Source organism: Eurypyga helias, unplaced genomic scaffold, assembly GCF_000690775.1.
Source record: "Eurypyga helias isolate BGI_N326 unplaced genomic scaffold, ASM69077v1 scaffold26540, whole genome shotgun sequence".
NCBI classification, from domain to species: domain Eukaryota; kingdom Metazoa; phylum Chordata; class Aves; order Eurypygiformes; family Eurypygidae; genus Eurypyga; species Eurypyga helias.
This window is the reverse complement of record NW_010226691.1, coordinates 1-11,215: the sequence shown is the minus strand read 5'-3', so window position 1 is coordinate 11,215 and position 11,215 is coordinate 1. Positions and strand designations below refer to the sequence as shown.

Below are 11,215 nucleotides of genomic sequence, written 5' to 3'. Positions count from 1 at the left end.
TTCTTCTTATCCCCTATGTACCTATAGAAGCCCTTCTTGTTGGCCTTGATGTCCCTGGCCAGGTTCAATTCTGTCAGGGCTTTGGCTTTCCTAACCTGATCTCTAACCTCTCGGGTAACTTCCCTGTAATCCTCCCAGGCTACCTGTCCCTGCTTCCATCTGCTGTAGGCTGCTTTTTTTTTTTTTGCCTCACTTTGCCCAGGACCTGCTTGTTGTTTCATCTGCTTGTTTACCTATATCCACTGAAATAACATTACAAATTGGGTTCTGGCTCTACAGTGGTGCCTACCTCTAGTCCAGAGAGTAGTGCTATGTAAGATACAGGACTCATAGCAGTTATAGCACTACCTTACACGAGACACTGAAACTTTTTACTTTAAAAAAAAATAAAATAGTATTTTCTATGATCTGGTCTAGAGATTCCAGTGCTCAGTTCAAACTACTTATGTTGAATCCTAGACCAGTTTTTTTTAAACCCTGCCTTGTTCAACTATATGCTTGAGACTAACACTGTACTCTACTCTTAAAACCATAAATCTAAATTTTAACAACAATACCCACTTTAAGAAAACCCAAAACCAAAGAACAAACAAAACCAAAACTGGCTCACAGTTACTTTAAAGATATTTAAGAGTTGAAAATCTGATCTGTAACTGTACCAAACCTGTTAAGTCTGACACAGCCAGTTCAGCTATCCTAGAGCTAGGACAGAGTATGCATCAGTAATTTAAAGAGTTAAAAACAGACATAAAAATTTCCAAGACTCCTCACAGGGACACAGAGACTGATAGAACAGCTGGATAAATATGTAAAGACATAGTTCAAATTGACTCTGTTGGAAAAGATAATGAACAACAGCATATTCCATGTAATTCAGACCCACAGTAAGAAGAAGTAGCATATTGGCTTATATAGTATTATACATTAAAAAGTTACCTTCAAAATGCAACCAACAAAATGGGAAGAAACAGTAACTTTGTTGGAGACCAAGCTTTTCCTAAACTTGGAGAAAAGTCCATCAGCTACAACAGTAAGTGGTGCGTGAAGTTCCTGCAGCATAAAGAAAGAAAGAAAAGACCAAAACAGGTATGACATTTTCAGTTTTGTTTCAGAGCAGTGGGAAACAACTCCCAAGCTCTCATTTTCAATTGTACACTAGATGTTCTACAAAACAACAAACATGTAAGAGGATCACAGACCATATTTATAACATATGTAGTAAGAAATACAGTATTTTTTGCCTTCCTCATACTCATATTTAACTATTTCCTTTAAAAGTTGATCTAACAATATACTCCAGCGTTTTTAGACATGTGATCAGATAACCTAGTTATGGGGACTGTTTAGGAACTTGGATTATTAAAAAAAAAAAAAAACACGCAATGAAGTAGAGTAGTTGCTCCCCTCAGTCTATAATGCTCTTCAGGGGAAAAAAGAAAACAAAGAAGAAATTTTAAATTAAAGAACCATGCATAAGGAACTAAACAAAATTAAACTGAAGTGTAACAAACTGAAATGCAGGAAGGTTACCCAGATCTTCCTTAAAAGGCCAAGCAGTGGACTCTGAGGAGTTCCTAGTGTACTTAGGAACTATAAGAGCAAATAAGTGTATATAGACAAAATAAAAAATAAAATCTGAGTAAACTGATGAGGCTCAGCCTAAATGTATGCACAAATTGCTAATGTTTGACACATACATTGTTCTCTAAGACAAGCAAAGTATTCTGTTTATTAAAATATATTTTTAAGCATTTTACTGTTACAGTAGCAGGACAAGATTATTATACCAGGAAGTGTTTAGAGGTAGATGCTCCCTCCTACCTTCAGCTTTCTCAGTGCCAGTATATGCAGTGATTTAACTGCAAATGACCATGGGTTTATACTGGCCTTCAGTAATCTCACGCATTTGGCATAAGAAGAAAAAAAAAAGAAAGTTAAAAATGAAGTTTTCCTGTTCAGCTTTTGGGATATAAGTGAAAAGGCAAAAAGGCACGCAGTGTTTCATTAGTATTTCTGGAAAGTATTTCACTATTGGACAGGAGCATCTGGTGAGTCAGCACGTGAATGGGTCCCCCTACGAGCAGTTCTCTCCTGCAGAGGATGGACTCAGTCAACTTGTATCACCCAGCCCTTACACCTTTTGCTGCAGGAGGGAAGTCGGACAAAATCAGATGACAGCAGAGATAAGTAATAGATGTTTATGGTGTCTGAGCTTATAGAAGTGAGCTCCTGAGCAGAGCTAACAAAACCTCTTTCCTACAGATTCCTGCCTTGGATGACTGCAAGCTCTAATTATTCCTGCAATTAGAGCAAAGTCACCTGCCCGTGGGGGTTCCCTGGTGTCTAATGAACTGAATGCTTATGTTACAATTTTTCCACAGTCAACATACTAAGACCTTTACTCTATTCAGTTGCCTGGGTTTGATAAATTTTATAAGCTGACTGCTAGCATACTGGCTAATTTCAACCTCATTTAAAAGAATTAAAATCTCAAGTGTAATGTGATGGACAACAGGGATGGAGAGAGCAGAAAACCAAAACCACACAACACAGATCAGGCTCCTCTCTTCATTAAAGAAGGTTAAGAAATGTAAACAGGCACTGGTTTGGTTTGGGTTTTCTTCCTGCTAAGTAGCTTCGCAGCTGTAAAAAGTCACAGGCAGGGAAACACAGTTAAGAAGAAATATTTAGTGGAAATTCCTTACACTAGATTTCTGCAATCAAAGGAGTTCTGGGCCAGCAAATGAAACAGCTCTTTCCAGCCACAGAAAGAGCAAAACATGAATTTGCTTGTCCGCATTATACAGACAGGAAACTCAAAGCTTTAAGAACAACATCTATGCTCTCCAGAAAGATGTAGGCTACAACACCGGTCACTCTACTGCTGGTCAAATAAGTCACATTTACAAGGACAACAACAGCATCCATATATGTGTAGAAACCCCAAATCCTAAAGCAAAATATGCACTATCCCCCACTACCCTGCAAACAAGACAACCCCCTTCTACATTGCTGGATGATAAAGCAAATTGCCTTTAGGAAAAAAAAACCAAAAAAACAACAAACACCACAAACACTCTACTGCTGGTCAAATAAGTCACATTTACAAGGACAACAACAGCATCCATATATGTGTAGAAACCCCAAATCCTAAAGCAAAATATGCACTATCCCCCACTACCCTGCAAACAAGACAACCCCCTTCTACATTGCTGGATGATAAAGCAAATTGCCTTTAGGAAAAAAAAACTAAAAAAACAACAAACACCACAACCAACCAACCAACCCACTCCACTCTTCCTACAACCTCCTTCTCTCCAATCTCCCTATCTTTCCAGTACCCATTTGTGACTCCATGGCTAATTCTAGAAGAGTGGATTTCCTAATATGTTTTTATTTCACACGACATGTAAGGCAGACCAAGGAACAGGACTTGCAACTCCCTCTTCCTCCAACTACCTCAAGAAGGGTCAAGGATGATGTTTCCACTCAGGTCTCTTACAGCTTCCTACTTCCAGCCATCAGGTGGGCTGAAACGCCACTGCCTGGGGAGGGTTTAAAACCAGCTAGCTCCCCACCATCTTGGGCCAGTACTTTTAAAAGGTTCTTTTACATATGGTTTTATACCACCATTTCCACTTCTAAGAGACCTAAACATGAGCGATTTTGTTAGCAATGCTCAGAGTAGGAACTTCAGCTACTCAGGAACTTTCTCAATCTTGTGTGGAGGGCAGCAGGGCATAGGCAGGAAATTCCCATCTTCCCCATCAGAGCACAACTGAACACACTGGCTACATTAGGCAACTAAGGAATTTTAAAGTAAACAGAGAAGGAGATTATAAATCTGGCTTTTCTAGAGAATAAGCAGTATATCCAGAACTTCAGCATGTAAGTTCTATCTAGACTGATCTTTCCTAAACTTTTAGTATAAGTTCACACAGTTTCATAGCATTTAGCCAGCAGTTTAGCATTGGCTGAAACACAGAGCATTAATCAGATCAGTGACACAATTAAAATAAGCCAGAAGTCTGTGATGCAAAAAATGACTGGACGGAGCTACTTCTATGATTAGGCACCTATTTTCTTATTTTCAGACACCTCAGTCGATGGTGGAAGTACACGTGGAAATGTAGATCATTACACGCAGGCAAAGCACAAATCTTAATATATTGGTTTTTTCACCAGTAACTCTCAAAAGATTTTCAACTCCAGCTATATGAATATGGAAATAAATAATGAACTGAATTCTCCAGAGACACTGAGCTCACACTGAGCTCTGAAGCTGCACAGTAAGTTATAAACAGAATTCCCAAATGCCGAGACCATATCCACTAGAAAATAACCTCCCCCTAATAAAGTGTTCGCTTTCTCGGTAACCGCGTTATTTCTGTACCAGTGCTCCAAACCAGAGGTTTTTGAAAAGAATTCATGTATATATATGTATATACACACACATATATACACACATTATACATATGTATTTATATACATATATATACATATATACACACATTATATATATGCTTTTATATACATATATATACACACATATATATATAATGTGTGTATATATGTACAAACAAACTCTCGATTTTCTTCAAAGTTTAACAAAAGACTGTAAGAGAAAACTGTCTTACCTTAGTGTCTCCAGTTTCTTTGTCCTTGTACTGAACACCCACGACACAGTCATCTTCCTCAAGCAATTGTAACACAGTCCCTTCGATGAATTTTGCACTGGAATAAAACAGAAGTATATATAATGTGTGTATATATGTACAAACAAACTCTCGATTTTCTTCAAAGTTTAACAAAAGACTGTAAGAGAAAACTGTCTTACCTTAGTGTCTCCAGTTTCTTTGTCCTTGTACTGAACACCCACGACACAGTCATCTTCCTCAAGCAATTGTAACACAGTCCCTTCGATGAATTTTGCACTGGAATAAAACAGAAGGGAAGAGGATTAACGACACAAACGTTTCAAGGCACGAGACACAAAAGGAAAACAAGATTTTCACTAATGTCTCTGCTGACACAGTTTGCTTAAATTTTACAAAGATGTGTTCTTGACCGCTTTCAGAAGCCACATTAAACATCAGAAAGTGCTTGTCATTCATTTCAACACTACCATCTGGTTTGATACCTGAGAATATCCTAACTGTAGTGCTTATCTTAAACACCCTACCACTTAGCAGAATCCCCAGTTGTGCTTCTGGTGATCCTTGGCAAGGAAAGAGCTGCAGAGAGGAGTTTGTCACCTAATAACAGTCAGAAATCAGGCAGGTCGCTGAGTCACCCCTGTTAAACGGTGGGTAATGCTGACAGTGCAGGTGAGACCTAATTCCAAGCAGAATTGAGGAGCAAGATCCAAAGTAGCACTTCAAAACTTAACATGCACGCTAGATAAAAGCGAGGTACCAATTCTCACAGTAGAATCACAGAATGGTTTGGGCTGGAAGGGACCTTAAAGATCATCTAGTTCCAACCCCCTGCCATGGGCAGGGACACCTTCCACCAGACCAGGTTGCTCAAAGCATCATCCAGCCTGGCCTTGAAGACACCCAGGGATGGGGCAAAAGTAGTAGTCCAAAACAATCTAACCAGCCTGTTTAGGACAGAGACATCTAGCATTTCACCTGAGGAATTCAGGAAACACTGCTATTTACCTGGTTATTTATGCTTTTAAAAGTTCTACTAGTGCTTATGTTGAGTTTGAACTGAGCATCCCCCCAGTCAGAGCTCTTGGGGGTTAACAGATTAAATCTCTGTAAATTTACATCCCCTCTTGGGTCTGAGCTGTTAGACCTGATCCCAGCAGTTCAGACTTGGCAGCTCAGAATGGACACTCTCTCTCCCTCACAAATATTTTCATACCCAGATGGAATTCCACAACTTGGAGAAATGAGGTAAAGGTCTACATGAGAATATAACAGCTTGGTATTTCAGGCTCTCAGAGGGAACATGAGCAGTTGAATTCATGGCTTTTTCTACATGTCAGCCAGCACAGAAATTTCACAGCAGATGTGACTGGTTTAATTAGCCAGGCAACAGGCAGGCTGGCTGCGTATGAGTAAGTGTGCTTATGCATAACAACAGAAACTTCAATAGCAAGGGACTGCAGCCACAGGTTAACAGCAGGCGAGTCAGAGTTCTGCGGATCCTATCGGCTTCAAATGCCTTTTATAGTCACTTCAGTCATCTGTAATTGCTCACTCCTTTTTCTGGTTCTCACCCACTATAAAAATAATTAAATAATGATGCCCTTCCTCTTTCCTCTGCAGAATCAATTTTACTCACCCGAAACAGAACCTATAAAGAAAATATATTAACCAGTAATAATTATCCACTATATTCCCAAAAGCTTTGAGATGAAAAACACCACCTCATGGCACTATTAAGAGCCCTTGATCCTCCCGCACCTTATTTTAATGTGCAATTTTCTATGCTACAACTAAAATGGAAAGCAAACATACACAACATGAACATTAAAGACAGTGTGGAAAAAGACTGTGTACTGGAGTTTTCCTCTAAGTTGAGCAACCAGGTGCCCAAATTTCACTGAACTTGAAGCTTCAACAAGAAGGCTTTCGCTTTTATGGCTGGTAAACATGGTTGTCATTAATTCTGAATGTACTACAGAGCTGCTAGTTTTAGTGCCACTAACATGGCATGATCGTAGAATCACAGAATGGTTTGGGTTGGAAGGGACCTTAAAGACCATGTAGTTCCAACCCCCCTGCCATGGGCAGGGACACCTTCCACTAGACCAGGTTGCTCAAAGCCTCATCCAGCCTGGCCTTGAACACTTCCAGGGATGGGGCATCCACAGCTTCTCTGGGCAACCTGTTCCAGTGCCTCACCACCCTCTCCGGGAAGAACTTCCTCCTGATATTGAATCTAAATCTCCCGGCTTTCAATTCAAACCCGTTACCCCTTGTCCTGTCACTACAGGCCCTTGTAAAAAGTCCCCCCCAGCTTCCTTGTAGCCCCCTTCAGGTACTGGAAGGTGCTATAAGGTCTCCCCGGAGCCTTCTCCAGGGATATAACAGATACAATAGGAGAAAGCAATTTTCCAATTCAAAATAAAGACTTGTAAGGTAAAGATGATAATGACATCTTTCCCTTGTAAACATTATTCAGGGGAAGAAAACTACAAGACAAAAAAAACCAGAAAACAGAACCTAGAATCTATTCTGTTTCACTAAAATTTCCTTATTATCTCATGTATTTCTTTTAAGAAATAAATCAGTTAAATAGGAAATACCAAACACTAATTTTAATTTATTAGGAAGAGAAAGTGTCTTCAAGAATCTGAAAAGCAGGAGTTAGTAACTGGAAAGAGCCATTTAGTGGTCCTTTCTAGTTATTTTTCTTGACTGCTTGTTAGCAGAAAAACAGAACATGCAGTGTAAAGAAGCTTGATTTCTGACATCACAGATAATATCAGTGGAAAAAATATATATCCCTGCTGATTGCAGAAGGGTTGGACTAGATGACCTCTACAGGTGCTTTCCAACCCAAACCATTCTATGATCCTAAGAAATGACAGCAGATTTGCCACTTGTTTCTGGACCAAAGAAGTTCTACACATCGCTCACTGAGAAGGGGTCGCCTCTTCTGATAAAATGCCAAGCCCAAGATTCAGTAGAACACAACCAACCCTTTACCCTTGAACTGTTCTCTCACATGGATGGGACAGTACCTTGCCTAATACTTAAAGCCTATATTCCTGTAGTTTGTCCCAAAAGGCATGATGGATATGCAACTGATGAACATGTCTAAAGAGAACAGAATGAGCAACCACGGCTGATACTTTCTCTCAGTCTTTTGTATTGCAGCCCTCACTGTTCGGACAGAGGGAGACGGGTAAGGAATTTCACGGATGCTGGGAACAGTGCTTCTGGATCCCAGCTGTGCTGTTCACAAGGTGACTCACTTGGGCTCTGCCATAGCTGCCTTTCGGAGACCCATGATGAACTGGCCATGATGAAAAGACCTTCCACTCGCCACACGGCCATCCTCAGATGTCGGATAAGGAATTTCAACCTCCGAGTTGCTCTCTTTGTCATGAATTATGTAGCCATTTACAATTTGTGAATCAATACCTTCTACTGTATCTGCAAAATACAAGCCGAGAGATGAGTTTAAAAAAGTCTTCAAGAATGCTTAATTATGTATGAAAAATATTTCTCTATGTAGAGTCCAATTTTCGTAACCAAAACACACATGCTGAAGGATGAGTATTTTCAAAATGGCTGACTGGAAATACGCAAGCAATTTTAATTTAAATATTAAGCGTAGATAATGTATTTCTTCATTTTCCCTGTAAGCATGCTTTTTCTAGAAGCATGAGTGAAGTAACTCTTGTGTTATACATATATCTGATTATGAAATGCACTCACCTCCAAGACCCAAGTCTCTAAGTGCATTAAAACCTCCAGGTTGCAACAATTCTCCAACTATCCTGTCAGGTTCTTTCAGATCTCTCTCTATCACAGTCACCTTTCTTCCATCCCTGGAAAGCACCGTGGCCAGGGAGGAGCCAAGGACGCCTGATCCCACAATGATAATTTCTGGATCATATTGGGGTGATAATGGTGCATTTGGAGCAGTCTCTGTCAGATACACATCTGTGAAGTTTACTTCTCTTTTACCCTTTAGAAAAGAAAACAACAAAAAGTTACATGTACTGTAACCTTGTCAGATGGATGACTTTGGACTAGTTCTACTTTGATCCAGGGGACTGAGAGCACATTGGTAGCTGGAGAGCAGTTTAGTTTTGTCCAAAATGAAATCAGTTGCACTCTACAATGCAACAAAAACACAGCAAGCAGAGGAAAGAAAAAACATCCCCCTCCCTCAAACAAAATTAAGATACTTGCCTAAAACTGCCCTGCTAATCAAAGACAAACCACTAACAGTCTCAAAGAGACTGAAAGTCAAGTTCCTATAATAAGCAGTAAGCCAAAGCTGTCCCATATTCTTGGTCTCTAAAGTAATACAATGTCCTCATATCAGTGAGCCACTCCTGCACGGACCCATAGCACTCTGCCATGAAAAAGTTCAGATTCACTGGAAAATGTATTTTTCTTTAATTTTACTCTCTGTGAACCTACCTACCAAAATAATGGCTCATGGTAATACTCAGCATGGAAAAACGTCAGCAGAAGCAGCTACCTGGGAAATTTTATAAAATGGTCCTGAAATCAACACTCATCAGTCAAAAGTACAGACAAAATTTCTGTTCCCATACATTTACAACAGTTAGGAATTGACATACATCAGGTTAGATATCAGTTAACATTTAAACTGGTACCTAAGACCAGCTACATTACAGTACCTCCCCCAGAGCATCTAATCACATACACTTCAGAGTGAAAACAAGTTGTAAGGCGAATTCCAGGGCAAACCTGCAAGTCATTTCTCCAGCTGGAAGAAGAGTCAACCCACCCTTTCGCAAATGCCTCAGCACTGCAGTGCTGAGAGCAATAAAAATACAAGTGCAGCAGTGAAATGGGTTCCCAGAACAACAATTTCTAGTGGCATAGTGTCATGTCTATATCTACAACTTGGCAAGGGAGTGCAAAACTACCCGAATTCGGATACCACAAGAAAATGGAGTAAAGACAGGCTTTACTGGGGGAAAAAAAAAAATCCAAAATCTTCGACTTGCAGCCAAAACCAGTTTCAAGTTCTTTTGTGCAAGGGGTCAGTGCCCAGCTGAAAACACTCTGAAGTGAAGAGTAAAGTAGCCAAACCGTGCTGACCCACAGATGTACTATGCATGTCCAGAACTATGCATGTCCAGGCGGTAGTCCTGGATGGCAGGACTCCAGCTAACCTCCAGCCACAAACTCCAGCTCTCTCCGCTGTCTCACATCAAGTCTCACTCTGTTCCACTGAGCCCAGCGTATCTGAGCTCAGGTCCTGTAGTATTGTACAAGCAACAATTTAACAAATAGTTTTCAAATAACTGTATCTGCAGTTGTCTAGACAAATGTGTTTTATACAGAAATATTAGGCATCTGATCACAGAATAGCTGAGGTTGGAAAGCACCTCTGGAGGTCATCTGGTCCAAAGCCCCTCTGCTCATGCAGGCTCATTTAAGGCAGATTGCACAGGACCACATCCAGCAGGGGTTTGAACAGGATGGAGGCCCTACAACCTTCCTAGGCAACCTGTGCCAGTGCTCGAGCACCCTCAAAGTGAAAAGTCGTTTCCTAATGTTTAGAGGGAAACTCCTGTGTTTCAGTCTGTGCCCACTGCCTCTGTTACTGGGCATCCCTGAAAAGAGCCTGGCTCCGTCCTCTTTGCACTCTCCCTTCAGGTATTTATATACATTGGTGGGATCCCCCCTGAGCCTTCGCTTCTCCAGGCTGAACAGTCCCAGCTCTCTCAGCTTCCCCTGAGTAGAGGTGCTCCAGTCCTTCATGTCTACAACAGACTGGCAACTGGAAGACAACTTTCTGCTAGTATAATAATTTTTTACTACAACTCCTTCTCCAAACACTTATATTTGACTCTATAAAACCACTGGTCTATCACTACATAATTTCAGACAGTCAGCAGCCAGAGGGAACAGCAGGAGGGCATTGCACCCCACGCGCCATGTCTGAATTAAACCTACCTTTCTGCATTTGGGTTGTTCGACTTGCTGAGATCCTGGGGAAGGTTTGGCCCAGAAGAAGCCAACCAGCGGCAAAGCTGAGAGAACATCAGAGAGCACCCCCAGGTGGGTCTTCCGCTGCTGCTGCTGCTTGGGCCCTCTGAAGTGGTACCTGTACGACAGCAGCAAGCCGAGGGAGAAAAACACCAACATGGAGAGTAGCACCTCCTTATTAGCGTAAGTCATCAGGTCTCCACACTTTTTATACACGTAGATGAAGGAGGCGATACCCAGAAAGGTCCACATCGTGAGGGGACTGGTCACTGTTCCTGGTTGCTTCCTCCAAAGCTTTCCTGCCGACGGATGCTGCCCTAAACGAGGGCTTGTGCAAGGTATAGGAAAAACCTGTGTATAGAACCTTCACGATGGAAGGGAGGGAGATCTCGATGGAAAGATCAGGAGCTCGACAAACCCCTGCAGAAGTAGCCCAACCTCACCGTGCTGCCACAGGAGCCCGGAGAGAGGTTACAAAACCGTCGGAAAAAAAATAAATCAATATATATATAGAAAACGTCTTCTTAGAGATCCCCGAGCTGCACACAGCACCTTAG

The 11,215-nt window shown here is 41.1% G+C and overlaps 1 protein-coding gene across 1 annotated transcript; it reads right to left on the bottom strand.

Moving 5' to 3' along the window:
* Window positions 1–936: 936 nt before the first annotated feature.
* On the bottom strand, window positions 937–10,910 carry LOC104504707 (squalene monooxygenase-like; the record flags this gene model as incomplete). The annotated part of the gene is made up of 5 exons (XM_010154129.1): window positions 10,626–10,910; window positions 8,400–8,652; window positions 7,934–8,114; window positions 4,838–4,934; window positions 937–1,050 (listed from the first exon to the last, which is right to left on the bottom strand). Coding segments are annotated over exons 1-5 (930 nt in total), but the record flags the coding sequence as incomplete, so codon positions are not given.
* Between the last annotated feature and the right edge of the window lie 305 nt (window positions 10,911–11,215).